This window comes from Oryzias latipes, chromosome 9, assembly GCF_053564925.1.
Source record: "Oryzias latipes strain Hd-rR chromosome 9, Olatipes_Hd-rR_3.1".
Lineage (NCBI taxonomy): Eukaryota > Metazoa > Chordata > Actinopteri > Beloniformes > Adrianichthyidae > Oryzias > Oryzias latipes.
In genome coordinates, this window is record NC_136245.1 from 7908582 (window position 1) to 7929271 (window position 20690).

Here is a 20690-nt window from a genome sequence, read left to right on the forward strand (position 1 = left end):
AACGCTAATTTGTTTTTGAAGAGCTCCAGAAAGCTATTGGCAAACTACTTAGTGTGAAACTTGAGCCTTTTTTGATTGTGGTAGAGTTGATATTCTGGTGATGGTAAATGCTTTTAGCTCAGTGAAAATGAGTAATTTCCTGTGGCACACCTCACCATCTCTTTGGACACACACTGGTTGAAAAACACTGGTCTATTGTTGCCTATACTTGCTATACTTTTATTTAAATAATCATAATTACAGACCACTGGGAACGCTTAATAAAATAAACTTCAGGTGCACTGCTTTTTGCTAAAGGACACCCACGTCTGTGTAAATAAATGAAAACACAAAACAGCAAGGTCTTAAACAAATATGTATTGACTGATGGCTTACATATGTAATTTAACTTCCATGATGCTTGGCAGACTTTAATCCATTACATTTGTAAATGTGAGGCATTACAAAGTTCTTGGAAACTGCAGGGCACTTCTTTACCGGCTCTCAGCTCACGTCAAATAACTAATCATTTGCACCCTGGTGCCAGATTTGAAAAAAATGCACAACTTTTTAACACAGTTAATCATATTTTGGTGAAAAGATACTTCATGATTTAGTGACTAAATGTCAATTATAAGATAAAGAAAAATTGAAGAAATCATAAATATATTTTTTTTTTAAAAAACAAAAGCTTTGCTTTATCTGAGTTGGTTTACAAAAGGGTCCAAAAACCTGTCATACCACATTGTAACACACAAAAAAAAAATGTATGAGGCATACGATATGGCACTAAATAATCTTGATTTAAACATTAACCTGGAAGCAAAGTTTACAAGGTTGTTCTAGAGTTCCTGTTTTACTGGAATCGTGACTTTGTGAGAGCCATATCTATCAACTGCACCATGCATGGACTTCACTAATGCAAGAAGACCTTAAGTGCAGATTAAACGTCCCTGTGCAAGAACAGTATTACAAAAAATCAGTCTATTCTTTCATAAATGACCAGAATAGATTGCATGCAGAACAATGAGATGAGCTTTACATGAGAAGAAAATGGTCAAGGTAAATACAATTCTTTTTTTTTTCCACTTACGCATTTTTACATAAGAAAATGCCAGTAACCATACAGTATATTATGCACAAAATATGGTAGTAAGAAAACCTGCAGTAAATCATCTTTTTATCACAGAGAAAACAAGAACAGTGTTTTACCGAGCAAGACTACCGATCTAAAAAAAAGATTTCACTCGTCAGCATCTTCTAGGGATTTCTGCACTGTACTTTGGAACACCTGTGCCCTGAAAAGGAAAAAAAATGGCAACAAATCTTTAGGTAACCAGCATTTAGTGTGAAATATTGAATTTCAATAACTATTCAACTTCCACATCATCAGTTAATATACAGCATTAGAGAGTCATTGTTTCCACCACACATTTCTCATACCCATCACTGCTGACTAGTGACTGTTTCAATAAAGCTTTAAAAAGCAAGACTACCCTGAGAGAAGTTCTAAAACATGGGCAAGCCTGCCAGACCCCAACTGGCTTAAATGGGTTTGGTTTATTAAATCTGTACACTCTATTTTAATATAAGCCGCACATTTTGTCCCAAGAATGTAAGACATTTGTTTTAATAATTGTGTTATATATTTCTCTACATAATACAATCCAAGTCCTCTGAACTATGTAGACATGTGCAAGTGTTTTCTACCAACTGCAACAATACATCAAAGGCAAAGACTTGTTGACACTACGTTAAGATAATGTTGATATTTGCCTTTTTTTCTTTTTTTTTGAGTCCTCACAATTATCAAAATCTAAGTGCTGCAAGTACTTCATACACGAGGTATTGAATATCTAGTTAGCTGTTTTGAGTATGAAATATAAAATGCAAAGTACAACAGAACGTTCTGCAAGCATGACAAAGAAACAGCTACAGACACAAGTACACAAGTGGTCCAAGATATGACAGGGCGCTCTTGAATATAGTATACATACTGATAGAGTGTTTTCATTTTGATGAGGGATTGTAGATGTGCCATGCTTTTCAACACAACACACTTAATGACCTAAATCCCTTTTCAGCTCTTGGAAGATGAGGTGTTATTTCCAGGGCAGTTTATTTATGTCACGATAAATGACACATTCTGAGGGGTCAATCAGGTGATACCTAGTGAAAAGGGTCACAAACACACTGCACCAAGGAACCATTACCTTCTCGTATCTGCAAACAGCGACTGTTTTTTAAAATATAAAGACTACAATTTTGCTAAGAAAAACCACTCGTCTTGCTTTACGATTGATCTGAGAGCGGAAGTGTCATGTGAAAAGACTTCACTTCGGCCAAATCGAAGAAATCCAGGAAGAGTTTTAGGTAAAAGAAGGAAATGTGTGGTCAAAGCATGATGTGCGTTAACAAAATCTGAGGTATACCAAGAGTCTTGGCCCAATACAGTCTGAGAACCAGTGCCTTAAAGAGGTAAGTTTGACCAAATAAAATAAAAAGACAGGTAAACTGTGCTCATGTAAAGTGAAACTTTCACTTTCCACCAAAAGCATAAGGGCCCTAAAGTGTAAACCTGGACAATTATTGAAGAAATAACCCAAAAAATACTTAAAGTATAGAAGTACTAAATTTAAAATTATGTTTTTTTTTTGTTTTGTTTTTTAAGGTTTTCAACTTTTTTTCCTTGTGTATTATCACAGATGACTAACTACAGAGAATAACAGGGTCAGGTGAGTACCATGCTACATCAGGTTTAGAGAAGGCTATTGCAGACAACCCTACAACATGTACAACCACATTTTATAAGTGTGAGTTACAAAGATTTTAAAACATATTACCAAGAAACTAAGTACATACAGGATGTTGTATATTTAGAGTCTTAAAGGACTATCCCTCAGTCAGTAATAAGATTTCATGTTACTTGACTTAAACTGTCCGGTCTCACAGACAAATGTTGAAAAATTACTATTCAAAAAGTAGCAAATTTGGTCAGAGTCCCTTTTCAAATAGTTATAGTGCTTTTAATGGCTTAAGACAGGGGTCTTTTTTTAATCTCACCCAGTGGCAATCTACAGAACTCCAGTGTACATTTTATGACACCATAGCTGTAAAAGTCTTCATGTCAAGTCTAGTACGTAAAACAACAGCTACTGCTGTCCAATATATTTCGGAGTAGTACCCATTATCAAAAAAAAAAAGCAAATACGCTTTTATAAATTATATTTTCAATTTTTAAGTTCTTCTGGTGAATTCAGCGTCATGTTTCGCTTTGTGTTTCCAGCGACCGATCGATCTGAGGTCTCTTCAAGAGCCAGCCTCCTTAAAATGTCCACCTCAACTGCTTGCGTGCCACGAAGGTCTAGACACAGAACAGACACAAAGAATTTAAAACTCCCACTCCAACGTTTCTTCTCGATTGGCTGCTTTCTCCAGCCTGTGAATGATGTTATTGAGATTGGCCATTTTCTCATTGCGTCTCTGAGTGCTTCTGTTGAGTTTGGGGCCTTGGAAGGAGGGGATTGGGCTTGTGTCCTGGCTAGGATTGGTGCTTGTTGATGGAGGGTTGGGCAGCGAAGGTGATATGGGAGCCGACGATGAAGGAATGGGAGAGACGGACATCATGAGTCCGGGTGACGACGCAGCAGAGGGGGAGTTGAGGGAAACTTCTAGGCTGCTCCGGCAGGGTTCTGATGAAGCTTTGAAGCTGACTGGATCAACACTTGGCTTCACAGATTCTTCTCCTTCTTGCCTAGCTTGCTTAGCTCTTTGAGGACCATCCACGGAAACAGCACTAGGGTAGAGCCCCTGAACCGGACTGCTCACCCCGTCTTCCTGCTTCAGGCTTTGGCCAGCCAAGTTGGCCTCACAACAGTCAGTAATGGAGTGCTCATGCTCAGTCTTTAACAGAGGGAGTGACACTGCTGAGGAAAAACGCTGTTCTCTTGATAGCTTCATCAAGCCAGCCTCTTCCCCTTCTCTATTGTCTTCCCCTTCTGCTGCCTCCTGTTTGACATGAGGGGATCCAGCGTTGGTGCAGGGATTTAAGATTAAGGGCGTGCGTGCTGGGGGCTGCTGAAGCCTCTTCTCCTCCCCATCAGAGTGAGGGCTCCTTGTCACTGAGGGGGAATAGCTGTGGTGTTCAACATCTGTGTCATTGTCTGGAAGACCCTCCATCAGGACCTCCCGTCGCATCCGGGACCTGCATGCAAATACTGTTGTTAGATATTTAGCTAAACTGAACTCAATCAGCAAAAAAAGTCAAATAAGAAGTTAAATAAGCTTTAATTCTTGACACAAAGGGAAATTGGACTAGCCTGTAGTTGTGGAACCAGTTGATAACAGTGTTGGTTTTTAGACTGAGCTGTGAAGCCAACATCTCAATGGTGTTTTGAGAGGGATAGGGCTCCAGCAGATAGGCTTTCCTCAGGGCCTCTTTCTCTTCAGCTCCAAGCACCACCCGCGGTTTCTTCACCTGGTTGAACGGGCACAAGTCCAGAGAAGCTGAGGCTGGACTCACACACTCCGAACGAGTGCTGGGCGAGTCACTGTCAGAGCCGGTACTCAGCAGCCCGTACCGTCTCTTTAGATAAGCTAAAGAGCAAACACATATCCAAAAAAGATTATAGCACAAATCGTACCTTATCACATTCAACTTGTACTGTGTGTTCACCTTTCTTTTCCATCTTCTTCATGGCCCTCAGTTTGTCTACATTGTGGGGATCGTTGAGCCAAAGCTGCATGCGGACAAACGGTTCTCTGCCTTTTAGGCTGAGTTTGTGCCAAGGTTTGGGCCTGGAGAGCAGGTCGGACACTGAACCTTGAGTTAGACCCAGGATGGTTTCTCCAAAAAGGCGCTGGCCTGTGGCAAACAAACACAACATGTGTGTGACTGCATTCATGTGGATGTCATCTTAGCTCAAAAGTGCAAGTAAGACTCACCCAGGTTGTTGTCTGTTAGCACCTCCTTGACCTTCTTGGTGATGGCATAAGTGTCCAGCTCTGGGGACATGGCCACCAGCTCTTGAATTCCTAGTGGGTTTGTGGGCTGATGTAGTGTCATGAGACTTGAGGTGGACTTCCCTCCCTCTGGGTGGGTGGGCAACCCAATTACTAGACTATCTGGCTGCTGGTTCTCTTTGCTGCTCTCCAGAGAGAGACTTGCAGGCTCCGCTAGAGGACTTGGGTGGCTCTCTGCTGGGCTAGGAGGTGGGGAAGGTGATGCCTGGGCTGTCACTGGGCTTTTATCTGAAATCGGGAATTTTTGGTCAGTTTCTAATCCCCTTAGTCAATTTTATTTTTCAAGTGATGCATTTGACTACATTTGGCAAGACAGTGCAAAGCAAGGTGGTTCTCTGAAGAAGGGAAAATGTTTAGTAAAATTCAGCCTCACCCTGAGTGTGGCTTTGGTTTGTGGGTTGACTGAGGCTCTGGCCGAGCTGATCGAGCAACCACAGCTGCATGCGGATGAAGGGCTCCCTGCCTTTCTGGGTCAGCTTGCTCCAGGGTTTGGGTCGAGACAGCATGTCACTGACGCTGCCCTGAGAGAGCCCTAGCACCTGTGCAGTGCGGTAAGCGTTATATATCATGTAAACATTTTGGACTTTCAGTGCACTGCTGACAGAAAAAGAGCAGAAAAGAGCTTTTGCCCTTTTAACCAAAATATAGTTTTTCAATAACAGAAGTGGTCATTTTACAAAGCGGCCACTAGAGGGAGACGGCACATCACATATAGAAAAGATTGGTTTGAAGAAAAAAGTTCAGAAAGATATTTCTATAACTTTCACGTTTATGTTGCCACTTTTAGTGCAGTTTATGTTTTCATTTTTTTATTCTAAATAAAACATAATATGTAAAAAAAAACACATTTAATTACTTAACTAATCTTTCATTGTCTTCAAACAAGTTTGACTAATTTATTAAGTGGAGCAGGTTTTTCTTTTCTTATTTTTTTTAATTCTTCAATCAACTTAAATATGGTGCAGTAAAGAAAGGTTGTTAATTTCCTTCAACCTAGACAAATGTGTGTTGAAGTACAGCAGGAGCTATCTATGTGGAAAATAACGTCTTATGATAAAACCTAAGCATTGTGCCTTAAGCTCTCTCAGGGAACAAATAACCACTCATCCAAACACAGGCCTCTCAGCTAAACCAATGCTAATGGCCCAGATATCAGGAGAAATGAAAGCTGGAGTACAAAGGAGGCTTAGTAAAGCAGAATCCACTAAGGTCCCACTTAAGAGCTGTAAGGCTTTAAGAAAAAAAAATGTCTAAACTGTCAGATGCTGCAACTAAATATTTGAACCTTTTAAGAGTAAAAGGAAACTGACTTTTTTTTGCGATGATTCATTTTACCTTGGAAAATCCCTTAGATATATTTCATCTTAACAAATGACACAATTTTAAACCATGGATAGCAGGAACCTGCACAGCACCTATGTTGAATCTGTTGCTGCTTAGAAGTACAGTTTATGCTGCTAAACTGATCACAAAATATAATATTCATTATTTTTTGGTGGGGGTTTATTGACTGTGGTACCTAAAAGGAGTCAAAAAGCAGCTGCTCACCTTTTCACCAAAGATCCTTTGGCAAATGCCATTCTTGGCTAGCTTCTCCTTCACCTGCCGGGTCAGCTCTATAGTGTCCACCTCCCGATACATGTACATCTCATACTGCTCTGGGGTCAGCGGGGGCACGGTGGGCTTCAGTGCACGAGGAATATATGCGGGGTAGTAGGAAAGGCGTCCAGGGCCCGGGGACTCCCCGCTCACTGAGGTGTCCGACTCCACCTTCACCTCCACCTCCACTGGCCGGCCCAGCTCATCCTCCGCAGCTGAGGCCTCCTCACTGTTGGGAAGGCCCTCGCCGTTCTCAAGGCGTGGCCAGGGCCGGGTCATGGCAGGAGGCCCGGAGGAAGAGGAGGAAAGAGAGGGAGACACAGAACTATAGGGCTGGGAGCCATTCCCTCCACCGAGGACCATGGACCCCCGCTCCTGAGACCAGTGTTGATCAAAGTATGTTCCTGCTTCACCGATTTCAGACTTAACTTTACGGATGATGTTCTGAACAAAAGCAGCTGGGGAAAGAACGCTGAGAGGTGTTTGGGGGCTGCTGATGGAGTTGGCCATGCACACTGTAACACAGCCCCCTTCCTCCTGTTTGACAGAGATGGGTAAAGGGAAAACCCTGGATCGCTCCGGTGGCCCCAGACGTTCTACTTGGATTCCTGAACTGTTGTTGGAGGCCCTTCCACAGGCCTCCATCTCCATCAAGGCCTGCTGCTGAGCCTCCATCTCCCTTCTAGCCTGTTCTAAAATGTTCTTAATGGTTTCATCTGAGCTGCTTCCTGCGCCGTTGCTGTTCCTGCCAGATGAGGTGTGCAAAGAGGACCTGCCATCACCTAAAAAAAAAAATCCATCCTTAAAAAACCTCTTAAAGTCACCTTTCCAACCGAGATGCATTTAAGCAATGATAAAAATACACGCTCAAATTCACTGTCAGGTTGAAGTAAAGCTCTATAAATATAGCCTTCAAGTATGTTTATGACTTGCAGCTTCATCCTCACCTCCCCTCTGAGACTGGATCTCCTTCTTGGCCTGTTCTAGGATGTTCCTAATGGCGTCGTCTGACCCAGTTTCAGGAGTTCGGATGCGTGGAGTGATGCTCCCTGCCACAGAGGGTAACCGAAAGAGAGAGAGGGAAGGGGGTTGAGTGGGATGGTTGATCAGAGAGCAGTTCCAAGGCTTTGCTTTTGACTGCTAGATCAATGGCTGCCTTTGAGCGTTTGCTGTCTGAGGTTGCAGTGTACGGAAAGCTCAACTTTCAAAAAGCTGCGAATCTAGGGAAAAAACAATGTTTTAAAGGAAAACCATAAACATGGCAGAGGAAGCTGTTAAGAAGTCAAGGATGTGGTCCAAGTGGAATCAGAGGTCTAAAGACACACAGGTCTGAGGGTTTAACCACCAAGAGGCATCGTTGCATAAGCACACAAGCCCTGTTGTTTCACAGCGTCCATGTTCTGGTACTTTTGGCCATACACAGCAGCTCCTGTGCAAGTGTATTTCTTTTCCAAATATGAAAAACTATAATGATTAAATTGGCTATGGTCCTTTTAAGATAAAAAAGTGCAAACTTTTATTTTAAAGTGTTTCAAGGTGAGACAGAACATGAACAAAATACTCAAAATGACCTTCTTGAAATGTTTTTTAACAACAAGGGAAAAACTAAGGGTTTAATCAGTTTATATTCCTACGATCCAACCAGATCAATTTGTCTGAGGTAAGTTCAAAATTAACAAATACTGTTATAAATTGTTCAAAATGAAATAAATCAATACTGGAAAGTACCATTTGGATTGAGGCACAATAGGTTTATTTTACTAAAACATTCTATTTATACTATTTTGATGTGGAAAACAGCAGTGGGCTGACTCATGAAACTAAAAATGAATGGATGTGACGTTAATTCTTTTTTACTTGTTTGCTTGTACACATAATTAATTTACACTTGATTATCTTGTAAGAAATACAAGGAATCTGGAAAACCTCCCCTGCGCTGTTCAGGACCCAAGTATTTATCTCTGAGTCACACTTGCTAAAGTTTTGGCTAAAGATGTCCCGGATCGATTTTAGGTGAATCGAATCAATTATATGAACCAAAATAGTAAATAAATTGTTTTGTCAACCACAAATTGTGATATGAATCAAGTGGTTGAAATGAATCGATACACCCCTTGTAAAAACATATTTTTAGGTGTTTTTGTGATATTTCTTTATTTTTGAATGTTCTTCTGAGTCTTTTTAACCTACCTCTTTGTCTGACCTGGATTGTTCTGAGGGCCAGAATGTTCTGTTCATCAGAGAGGAACTGCTTCATCTTGATAAAAGGTTCTTTCCCTTTGACTGTTAGTTTCCTCCAGGGCTTGGGTCTTGCCAGGATTTCACTGACTGAGCCCTGAGAGAGACCCAGCACGTAGTGGCCAAACACTCGCTGGCCAATGTTATGCTTCAGCAGCTGCTCTTTCACCTGAAAGGCAATCTCTGCTGTGTCCAGTTGGTCGTCATCTCCTGCAGTGGAGCTGCCACTTTCTGACTGGTCACTTGGCAGGCTGGCGTCGCCGCTGCCCACACCTGCGGACCCTTGAGTGGCTGACATGAGTGCAACTTTGGCTGCATAGAGTGCGGTGGGGAAAGCCATGAGGCCATCCTTTTTGAAATGCGGAGAGAGGAGCTGCTTGTGAAGAATGTGGTCCCCTGACAGTCGGTCCCCAGAGCACGGCGACACAGAGAAAGGGCGGGGGAGATCGTGGCTGGAAGAGGAGCCGTCCAGGGGGGGAAGACCTGGGCTGGGGGAGGCACGACTGTCTGCCTGAGAGGAAGAAGAGTGAGAGCCAGGTGGCCTGCCCATCTCTCTTCCCACTTCCTCGGAGTGGTCACTACCTGATGGTACAAAACAGTCGACATAGTTGGTGTGCCCTTCTTCAAATAATAGATATCCTATGAACTAATAACCTGCTCTTTTTGTTTTAAAAGTTCTAACTAAATAGAGCTGGAAAGTTCCACTCCATAATGGACAGATGTTAACCACTAAATACCAAATAATCATCATATTGTACTAAAGAAACTGACACAAGAGAGACATGAACTGTATACCATTGCTGTGCAATACTCTGGTCTTCTCCAGTAAGTACTTGTGAGATGGAAGAAAGGCCTCTTTATCCAGCAGAAGAGCTTCAGCAGCTTTGGCAGAATCCTATAAATACACATAGGCTGTTAAAATCAGATTAATCAATTACAGTGGATATCATTAATCTCATAATAGGTGATGGATCAGTAAAGCATTATGTGACACTATCAAAAACATCAAGAAGAAACCAAAGGTCTCTGGGTTTTTTTTCAAACTGCTGTGTCAACAAAAGTTAAATACCTGGGACGAGCTGCCGTTTGCAGAAGCCAGTTTCAGAACTTTTAGGATGCTGTACAGAAATAAATGTTAGATATTTGTATATACAAACATATTGCCACTTTTTAGGGTAATACAGATCGTCTTCTCACCTGAGTTCAGTTTTAATCTCTTCATAGTCCATCTGGGATTGTAGTTTAGCCTCTAATCTCTGATGTGGGGGAAAAAATTTGCTTTAGGTGATACAAACAAGCGTGGTCATGATCACATTATGATGACAGATGAGTTGGTCCACACCTCAATAGCTTCTGTCTTGTACGCCAGCTGCCGCTCAAGCTCCAATATCTGATTGGCCGAGGTTTCCTGAACTTCCTGTAGTGCAAATTGCAGCCTTTGAATATTTTCAAGAAGTCTGAGGTTTTCGCGGTCTTTGGCCAACAAAGTGGCCTCCAGCTGGGAAGGCAATGTGTCGACCTTGCCGTTCTTAGCCTGGCAGAGGTGGAAGGAGGACAGAGAATGAGACAGGGACTAGAAACAGTCATCAGAAAAAAAAGAATACATTTTAAAAACATTTCAGGATCAATAATCCTACAGTTGGATTTAAATCAAGCATTTTCTTTGTTCGTGTCAGGCTCTTTTTTAATTTTTATTTTATTTTAGGAGGTTTTGACGCATTCACACACTTTAAACCTGTTTTAATAAGCAGAAAAGCAAAGTTCTATGTGGTCCTTGGGGGCTAAACAGCAAAAGAAGGGCAAGTCTCCTTTTAATAAATGACTTTATTGAAAATAATAAAAATGCAGCACCTGCAGTCTAAAACTATTGAAGAAACTGAAAGAAAGCGACCAAAGCAGAAAATATTTTTCACTGAAGTTTAAAAAAAAAAAACACCAATTATAAATAAATATCTGCATCCTTAGACAGCATTGTTCTCACCCTGCTGGCTCCCTCTTCTGGTAGGCAGCTGGCTGCAGTGGCACCAGAACCGCTGGCTAACTGCTCCTTAAGCCTTTCCACTTCCCTCTGGGCCACTTCTGCTCTCTGTAAACAGGTATACCAGCTTTACAGTTTACATACACCATCCATATCAGTTGGCTAATGAGATGATGAAGTCCAAAGCAGAAACATAAATCAAAGATCTTGAAATTCAGAGCTGGGAGGAAACCTGAGCAGGAGTGCAAGCAGATGAGTGCAGCCACCGCTTTATGCTGCTGAAGGGGCTGTTTAGTCAGCCCACTTTATTCCCCAAACTGTTTACCTGCTCTGTCACACCCGGCCTACTAAGTAATGATTCATTTTGAGAGCATTTATCTGGGAGCTGCTGGCAGAGTGAGAGAAGGAGCGTGAGAGAGAGAAGACTTTAAAGAAGAAGAAGAAGAAGAAAGATCTATCAACAGAAGACAAAGCAATCAAGGCAATGAAAAAACTCAAAAGCCCAGTATTCAGTTCTCTGGCACAAACAATGCTAAATAATCTTCTGATCTCAGCTGAGTGGAGCCGTGCTGCTGTATGGCGCCCACCAACAGGGCCTCCAGTTTACACTCACTAATAACACAATCGGGGAAAGGGAGGAAGAATAGGAAAGAGGAGGGGCAAGGACGTGTCTAATTAAAGGCAAAGCTTGATTACAGTAGTGATTAAGTTAACGAAGGAGCTTCTCAATCAGAGAAATGCACAACAGGACTGCACTCACCTGGCTTGCCTTCTCAAGGTTTGCCATCATGGCATCGATTTCAGCAGCCCTGGAAAAAACACATACACGCAACAAGAAGATTAATGAGGAGATCTGAGAGTCTCCCTTTTCAATACATTTACTACAAAAAATTATATTGTGGTGAATACAAAATCTTAAAACAATGATCCCAAAAATAAAATAGAAGTCCTAACCTTGTTTGTCAGTTTTATTGAGAAAAAAGCTGATAAACCTGGAAATCAAATGTTTTAACATTCTGCCCAAACCTACAAGGTACAGTTACACTTTTTGAAAAATTAAAATGACATAATAAAGCTTAAACCAGGGATTTGCATCCTGAGGCTCCAGAGCCACATGCAGATTTGAAGAAAAAGGCAATTGATTTGAGTAAATAATGTTTTTTTTTAGTTTTGGTTATAGTTTTTATGTTGTATTATTTATGTTTCTATTTTCAGATGTCAGATAACTAACAAATAATGGAAAAATGTTTAATCTACCAACAGAGAAGTTTATCATTAGATTAAGCTTAAAGCAAATATTCATATCTCCTGTCTAGCTAGCTGGTGTTCAGAAGTAAAGATTTAAAGTTTAGAATTGCATTTATAGATGAAAAATGGAATTTATGTTTTTATTCTATTGTAAGAGGAGAAAAATGATGATGTCCCTCAAAGTCATAATCATAGAAAATACTATTTGACTTGGCTTTTATTCCATTTTTAATTAAGGTAATCTTGCTGGGAAAGGTTGCAGACAATCGCCTTATCCCACGAACGTTTAAAACAGCCCCCCCCCCAAAAAAACAACAACCATGTCGTAACCAGGATGGGTGTTGTACAACTTTTTTGACGTGACGTAGCCTTTCAGCTCAATTACTTTTGTCATTTTCATTCTTAGAACACCTGTAAAAAAAAAATCAGTTTTACGCGTTAATAATTTTTGGTTTATTTGCTGTGTAGGAAAATGTTCAAAATGTCCATCTAGCTAGCGAGAACTGGATCGAGTGAGTGTGACATCATCCATAGAAAACGGATACTTCCGGTTCCAACAAAATGAAGTCAATTCGGTTGTCATTTTTTTGCGATATGGACGCTGCCATGCTGAAGCCGGATGTTATCACTTGCAGTGATTGGTCCAAAGTGGCCAGCAGGAACCACATACTTTTTTTGAGGCATCTTATTGGCCAGTTTATACCTTGATCAACTTGCTTTTATAGAAAGCAAGTTGTGAATAAAAGGGGACTAGCAAGAACATGTTGAAAAAGGTGTCAGAGCAAGAATGGCTATTCTGACAAAATGACTGAGTAACAGCTGTTTTTTTCTCTATAGAAGTCTATGAGATTATGGATTCTTGGAGCCAGCGGGTACTTCCTATTTGGAAAGTATAGGGGGAGGGGTCACTCAGTCCAGTTATCATATACAGTCAATTTGAGGTCAAATCTCACCGCAGGTTTATCAATGCAATTATTTTAATCCAAATACAAACAAAATATAAATAAAATTATAGTATTCTCTAATTTAAGAACTCTTTTCACTGTCTTTTCATGCATCAGTATTAGCTGTTACATCTGGAGTGATGTTACTCTAAAGATACAGCTGGATTTTACCAAATGCCTTGCATAATCATTTCTAGGTACAACTAAGACAACAGCCAACAGTTTATTGATTTGCAGGCTCAACTTCTATCAGGTCCTTTCTGATCTACAAGAGGACAAGAATCTCACATAGATAACTGTAAAGATCAGCCACATTAAGTCTGTCTAAAACGTTTTATTATAATAACTAACTATAACTTGGATGGAAACAAATTTTGCCTCTTTGTACTTGCTGCTATTTCAACAAAATACTTTTTAATGATAATCAAAGTCAAGTCTTTTTCACGCTTAGCAGTCAAATGTTTTTATTTACGTCCATCACGTTTTCTAGTATTATGAGATTTAAGCACACCTAATGAAAATATGCAGTCAAAGACTATTTTACACTGTAACTTCCATTTATGGCATGACTATACTGACAGCGACAGTGAGGAATGTCACAAAAATATAATAACCATCCATAATTGAATTTCAAACGTTAACCGACACATATCCAGAATAAAAACAGAAATACAACCTAGTAGTTTTTTAATGTATTTTTACTTTAAAATGTGAATAAAAAGTATTTGATTTTTTTAAATAATAGTCAACTCTTATTCATTTCGTCTTCTATCCTCCTAACTTTTAATCTTCAAACAGGCTTTTCTCAAAGATCCATCAATGCTTTTTATTTTCTGTAGGATTATGTTATTTTCCGCAGGAAACCGGGGTTTGATTCCCAGGGAGAGCTGCATCTAGTGTGGGTCCTTGGGCAAGACACTACACGCTACTGCCTAACAATGTAGCCACAAGGGGGCCACAGCCCAGATAAAATACAAGGTTTTGTTAGGATGGGCATCCAGCATGAGAAAAAATAAAAAAAAATCTCTGCCAAAATCATATTTGGCGACCCCCAAAGGGATAAGATAAAAGATGAAGAACAATATGCTGGCTGGGGAAAAAAAACAAGGATGTGTGAATGTGTATGTAATAAAATAATGCTAATATATCTGTTAAGGGAAGACGTGCACTTTTTTAAAATCTAATTTTGTGTGTGCCAACCAAAGTTTGAACCATGTCTTCCAGAATCCTTGTGAGGCCATCAGTTTGTCCTCAGTGATTTCTGCAGCACTTCACAACTAGGTGGCCGAGCAGCAAGTGGCTGAATTAATCAGTTGCTTCCTCAGAACTCCTAAGACTGAACTCCAACTGGCTTCTTGTATCCAACAATCGGAGTAGTCTAATTTAAAACAGAAGCTCACTGGGATTATTTATGAGGTTTGTTTGAAGTTCAATACTTTCATTTTGCTCACATGGGACATCATTTTCAAAAGGTAGATAAGGATGAACTAACGAGTAGGCTGTGATTGAGTTAAATAGGTTTCTTAAGTTTCTGGACATGCAAATCTTTTTTAATCAAAAGTGAGAGGAAAAAGATTGTCAGAGAACATAGACTTTCTCGTTTGGTTTAACATAAAACTGACTGCAGTGAGATTAAAAACTTGTCTTCATCTTTCATGTTAGCCCTCTCAGTTTGTATCACAAAACAATTTAGCCACAGGGAGAGCAAACATACACCAAGACAGTATCAGAAAATGGACAATAATGTTATTCAACATTACGTGGTACAGAGTTGGTGTCAAAGGGTCTCGGACACGGCCCAGTCCCCTATCAATAAGCCAAGACAGATGGCGCCAAACTGACAGCAAGCACTAACAGGTGTCAGCATTACGTTTAATGAACTTGTGCACTACAGAAAATGTTTTGTATTGATTACCTGCTCAGCTGCACAAGCTGAAGCAGACAAACAGTCTTTCTTATCAACACTGAGGAAACGGTCAGTGAGAGTGATGGACGTGAGCTTCGAGGTCAGTGCTGCCAATGCTGCCGCCGTCCAGGAATGTGGCGGGGACAGCACAAGTGTTCGGTGACAACCAATATAACGGATCTATCTGTGGAAATATTTGGTTTTATGAAAAATGCTGCCCTGAGTAAAAACAGGAAAGGGGCAAATGGAAAATGTGTCCATTTCAACAAAACGGATGGCTTTGAGTCTAGAAACATCATTTCAATTGCACCATGGATTAAGCCTGGGAGAAAATCCATTAGTAGCGGCTGACTGTGCTCTCGAGCACAACCCAAACAACGGACTGTTTACTTTGAAAGTTTATTGACATCCTTCATACGCGCTAGATTCATTTCAGCCGTGCAGTGGATACATTGCGCTCAAAGACCAGGACAAGGTAGAGTGTTTTCTGAAGCAATCTTTAAATGGAGCAATTCTTCCCAAGGGCTGTCAAGGCCCGGCTGCCAGTAGAAGCAAACACAGACCTCTCTCATCGACCTGCATTAGCGACTGACTCACTCTCACTTTTTGCCTTTCCGTGGCATTCTTCAGCTCTGTGTTGCACATGACTTCAAGTCCAGAACAAGAACTGCTTCCAATGCCACAAGAGAGGAAGGAGGCTGCACGAACTGAAAGGTGTAACCATCACGACCACACCACAGCGTGTCAGAAGACAGATGAGGAAAGCAAAAGGTAAAACGTAAGGCAGGTTCTTACTTGTTTGCCATCTCCTGGTTGTATTTACAACGCAGGTCCAGCAGCTCTGTCTGTGCTGCACTCAAGGCTGGTGAGACAAAGCAGAGGAAGTGAGATATTAACTTAAAAAAACACACAAACTTTGACCTTAAAGCTACACAGGAGAACATTTTGTTGCATTTCGGTCTTTCCTATCATTTTAGGATTAAATAATTTATCATAAGTCTAATTAAACTAAAATAAAACGACATCTTAGACCATTAACCCTTGCTGCTATACCTTCAAAAACCCAGTGTTTCAATATAGGTTTCATATTTACTGATTTATTTGTAATTCTTCCCAAGTTTTCATGTTCCAAAGAGTTTCATGAATGAACAAAGTCTTGTTGAAAAGTAGAGTTTTTCTGAAATTATTGTTTTTCTCAGAATTAAAATTCATGTTTTTTTTCATTTGAAGTTATGTATCATATAGCCACAGTCTGGCAAAACTGAACCAGAGTTATTGAACCATGAAGTAGCGATGTGTATGCCATCCTAAAATGTTTATTAGGCTTCTGGCCCTCCCAGAAGTTTTTCTGTAGGTGCGACTGGTTAAAGCAAAACCAATGTAGTTCTTCCAGTATTAATCAGCCAATTTCAGCAGAAGGAAAAAATAGATACAAATATCATTTCAACACTTATTCAAGTAAAAACAAGATACGAGGGGGGGGGATCTGTTTCAGCAGGGGGCATCAAACTGCAGTTATTCACAACATATCTTCCTCACAAGTTAAAATTGAATTTTACAGCAGCATACATGCAAGTGTTTAAACTACTTACATGCATGCAGAACTTTGATCTTCTCCTCGGCCTCTGATAGTCTGTCAGCCGAGCCGACATCAGTGCTCTTCTTCTCCTCCTCCTCCTCCTCCCTACGAGAACAAACTGTCAGCCCCTTCGCTACATCACGGACAAAAACATAAAGCTGCAATGCAAATGCCGTTTTGTCAAAACTGCTATGTTTACTGGTTGGTTCTTCTAAAAAAAAACACCGAAAGCTTAGGTAGTTGAGGTCTCTAAGGGTGCATTCAGACTGGGAAAACCGTTTGTTCCGGACCCAGTCCACTTATTCTGGCCTGAATCGAGGCCTGAATCTTGCCTTTGATTGGTATTTCAGACTGCCGTCAAACAGCCTTTCCTTATATGAACCAAAGGTAGTAAACAAAACCACGTGAACAAAAATATCTTCTCTCATTGATCAGAAATTATAAGGCTGGAGAAAACCAACTAGAGACAGAAAATATGAAAGTTCTTTGTAGTCCTTCTCGAGGTAGTTCATTTAAACTTTTAATTTTACTGACCAATTTAAAAATTTGAAAACGCCTGGATCAACGACATGGCTAAACATTTTTTATTCTAATTTTATTGGCAAGAAGACGTCAAAGAAGGTACACGGATTAAGTGTTTATGACATATCGATTGTGGAGAAAATAGTGAGAAGCAATGTCTATCACGTTAAAAGTTTTAATGACCCTGCATTCATCCGACCACATTTCAATGAGTAGCTGTTTCTCATTGTTGTGCTGTTATGGGATTATTTTGAGAGAATTATGTTAAGGAACTACAAGCTAGCTTTTAGGATGACGTCACCACAGCGTGTGCCGCGTAAGGAGACACAGGAAAGCATGTTAAAATAAACGTTATAACCCTTTTTTTCTCTTTGATGACAAGACAATTGTTGCTTTACATTTGTCCGGGCTCATATGTTGCTACATTCTGACTGTGTTTACATCACGTGACAACTGGCTACGGTGGCTGTTTTGATCCATTTGTTCCGCGCCGAGGACAGATTGTATTCAGACTGAGGAATCCCAGAGTGAACCGAAGCTCAGTTGGATTGGAAACAAACCGAGACCACCTCCGTAGATGGGCCAGAGAGCGGCTCCTGGTCCAGGACCAGGAGCTGTTTAGGTGTATTCAGACTGAAAATTTTTTCCGGATTATCGGGGAAAACAAATTCTGGTCCACTTCAAGCAAGCAAAATGTGTTTCAGTCTGAATACACCCTTGCTTTTCTTCTCACCCTTGATTTGAGTAGTCCTGGCCGGGAGAGCTTGGGGCCCCAGGAGCCGGTGTGCTGTTGGGGGTCATCAGGGAGGCTGGAGGTCTGGCCTCTGGTGTCTTTTCTGTCAAAGCTGTAACTGCTAGACACTCCCCTGCAGGCTCTGCTGAAATGAAGAAGTTTAGTTGATCAGCCCTCCATAAAATTGGAAGCAAAATCATAATCCCTCCAAAATATTTTTGAGTTTTTGCACCACTATGGCCTGACCTGTCTTTTCAAGGCACTGCAGCTGTTTCTTCCAGTGCCCGCTGATCTCCCGTACCAGCGCTTCACTGTCCGGGGCGAAACTCTGAAGCTGCTGCAGTCTCTCCTCCAGGGAATGGGAGGCCTCCAGCACCGGAGCTGGATCTGTGAACACAGACAGAAACAAATCTCTGCAGATAGAGCTACCAAGGCTCGAGTCACATGAGCACACCATTCATTTTCAAAAGAAAAAAAAGCCGTTTTACTGTGTGTGCTGCCTGTAAACCTCTACAGCTTTCTGCGTCGGAATTTCAACACAGGGGGACAATTCCACCGAGACTTGTTTCCAAAGAGTGACTCTTAAACTTCCCTCACTCGTTCGCCTTTGAAATGTTCACAGGCCGGACCTAATGACACAAGTGCTGCTCAGACTCTTCGCATGTACAAAGCTCAAACCTAATGAGTCTTCTACTATGCTGATAAATGGCAAGGAAGACAAAAAGATTACAATAAATATGTGACTGAGACTTCAGTGCCAAATATACACCTAGGTAAAGTGTTGAAAAAGTATGCTCCTGAAAAGGGGGTTAAAAAAAAAAGCGTAATTCTTTAGCACAACAGAGGAGCTGTTTTGCAATGCATGCGCGGCAGCACCGGGCCCATGGGGCCAACTAGGAGGCTGTTTCTCAGCTAACAAGTCTCCTCTGTATCATTTGATCATTTAAATTATTATGCCAGGAATTCTCAGGAGGCAGCTCAGCACTCCACATCACAGGGCTGTTTTTAATCTTCCCCTTCCCTTTCTTCCTTTCCCGAAAAGTTCAACAGCTCAGAGAGAGAGCTGCTCCTGTTGTGTACCTGCCTGCTGAACACCAAAGGAGGTGACTTCTAGTGCCAAAGCACAGAGAGGGAAACTCAGGGGAGATCCTTGACAAGGGGGGAGGCGAGATGTAGAGCCACACACACACACAAATACACACAAAACGGAGCCCTTCAAAAACTCTAAAAGAGGAAGAAAATCGCTGCTTTGCTGCACAAACTTTTCTCCCACAACTTTCATCCACTCATCTTTGACTTCCATGTGAAACTCAATTGGATCCTTTTTTTTTTACATGGGCAGTGACTGAAGCGACTTCTATAAGGAACTGGAGCCACAGACGATAAAACTTTGCCACGCACCACAGAGAGAATAAAAACTCGGAGTCGACGGAGAGAAAAACTTCTGCACAATGCAATTTGTTGAAACTCCAGCCATGCATTGCAGCTGGCCATATCTGCATTTTCATCAGACAAACATTTTAGGCCATTTAATTGATTGAACCATATTTCCCAGGACCGTTTACACTCAAACATCGTCTGCCTTCATTGTTACACCAACTGCAGAGCTATTGCATCAGTCACAGGGGACATCACTATTAAGAGCACAGCTCTTCTAAGACAAACAGGATGACTAAAAGCAGTGCTATTCCATCGACTCTCTGTCACAGAAATCACTTTATCAGCCTCTTTCCCATATATCCTTTCAACTTTTAGTGATCAAAGGACAGAGATTATGGTAAGGGATCTCTCACGCATGGACAAGCTAGGATTATCAATCAACGGCAGGGGAGTAAAGTAAAGTCAAATTTAAAGTGAAGGGATATAACTTAAGTCTGTATACAAAATTAACCCCCATCAAAGTGGAGCAGCAGGGATTTTCTCAAGGGCCCAGGATCTACAGTTACTGAAGGAGAGTCCAGAAAGACTGCTTATAACTTTGAAAAATAGAGATCCTAATTGATGCAGCTAATAAGAAGCAGTGGAGCCTCTACTCAAAGCAGCTCTGACACTAAATCCACCAAATAAAACCTGAAGGAGAAATTCTAAACCAACGCCAAAGCTCACATTCCCGTTAACCACAAAATATACCACAACTAATGAAGTATTACAGACTCTAAATCACACCAGTGTGCAAATAAATGGTTCAACGTTTAGTTCAGCCCTTATTGCAATCATAAATGGGTGAACATTTGCTCTGAGATGCAGCTGGTCAATGGTTTACAGCAGCTTGTGCGAGTGAATAAATCACAGATCCCCTCAAAAAACCTTAACTGATGAAGGAAAGTCCTAATCTGTATCCACGTCCAGCAAATATAAGTTACATATGGACAAAATAATATTGAGGGCTGTTTTCTCTAAACGTTTTAAAATCTCTGCATTTGGTCCCAGCAGTTTAAAAAAAAAGAAAAAATGTAACCTACTTCATATTTTTTGAGCAAGTGTTAAACCCTGTTGATTGTTCTCTTTTCCAAGTTTACTTCACAAGCTCTTTTAAAGGCTCAGTTAGATGATTTTATGGACATTTTATCCCCTCTAAGGACAAAATGTCAGTTGAAAGTTTGTCCCTGTGTGGAGCAGCAATGATTTTTTCCGAAGACCTACAGTTAAATTCCTTCTAAAATCTAGTTTGAATTTTTTTTAAACTTTTTTTTAAAACAATTTTCATACAATGTTGTCTTTAAAGTCTTAGTCATAACTGCCCCAACGGGTGGAAAAGGGCTGTCTAGGGGTGATAGATGGGCAAATCTGTACGGTGCATGTAGGTGGCCCACAGGGAGTTTTAAGATTCTACCGTCAGGTGAAAATGTTGATGCACATTTTTCTACAGGGGTTCCATGCTGTATAAAACACTTAGGCGACACATAAGGGTAAGTAAAGTGAGATGCAGGCAGTCCTGTACG

The 20690-nt window shown here is 40.9% G+C and overlaps 1 protein-coding gene across 7 annotated transcripts in view; it reads right to left on the reverse strand.

Annotated features, from left to right (window-relative positions):
* Positions 1–342: 342 nt before the first annotated feature.
* Positions 343–20690, reverse strand: part of cux2b (cut-like homeobox 2b) — an 87079-nt gene continuing 66731 nt past the window's right edge. For 5 of the 7 annotated variants that reach the window (XM_078952574.1, XM_078952577.1, XM_078952576.1 and 2 more), the window contains 18 exons: positions 17995–18135; positions 17749–17893; positions 16507–16598; positions 15710–15776; positions 11577–11625; positions 10820–10924; positions 10181–10372; positions 10036–10094; positions 9908–9956; positions 9634–9733; positions 8791–9420; positions 7548–7649; positions 6550–7382; positions 5375–5540; positions 4924–5229; positions 4655–4843; positions 4299–4575; positions 343–4183 (listed from right to left, as the gene is read on the reverse strand). In XM_078952574.1, coding sequence (XP_078808700.1) covers positions 3370–4183; positions 4299–4575; positions 4655–4843; positions 4924–5229; positions 5375–5540; positions 6550–7382; positions 7548–7649; positions 8791–9420; positions 9634–9733; positions 9908–9956; positions 10036–10094; positions 10181–10372; positions 10820–10924; positions 11577–11625; positions 15710–15776; positions 16507–16598; positions 17749–17893; positions 17995–18135 — 4316 coding nt within the window. In that variant the 3' untranslated portion in view covers positions 343–3369. The remainder of the gene's footprint in view (positions 4184–4298; positions 4576–4654; positions 4844–4923; positions 5230–5374; positions 5541–6549; positions 7383–7547; positions 7650–8790; positions 9421–9633; positions 9734–9907; positions 9957–10035; positions 10095–10180; positions 10373–10819; positions 10925–11576; positions 11626–15709; positions 15777–16506; positions 16599–17748; positions 17894–17994; positions 18136–20690) is intronic. The other 2 variants (XM_011479562.4, XM_078952580.1) reach the window with 1 other exon arrangement.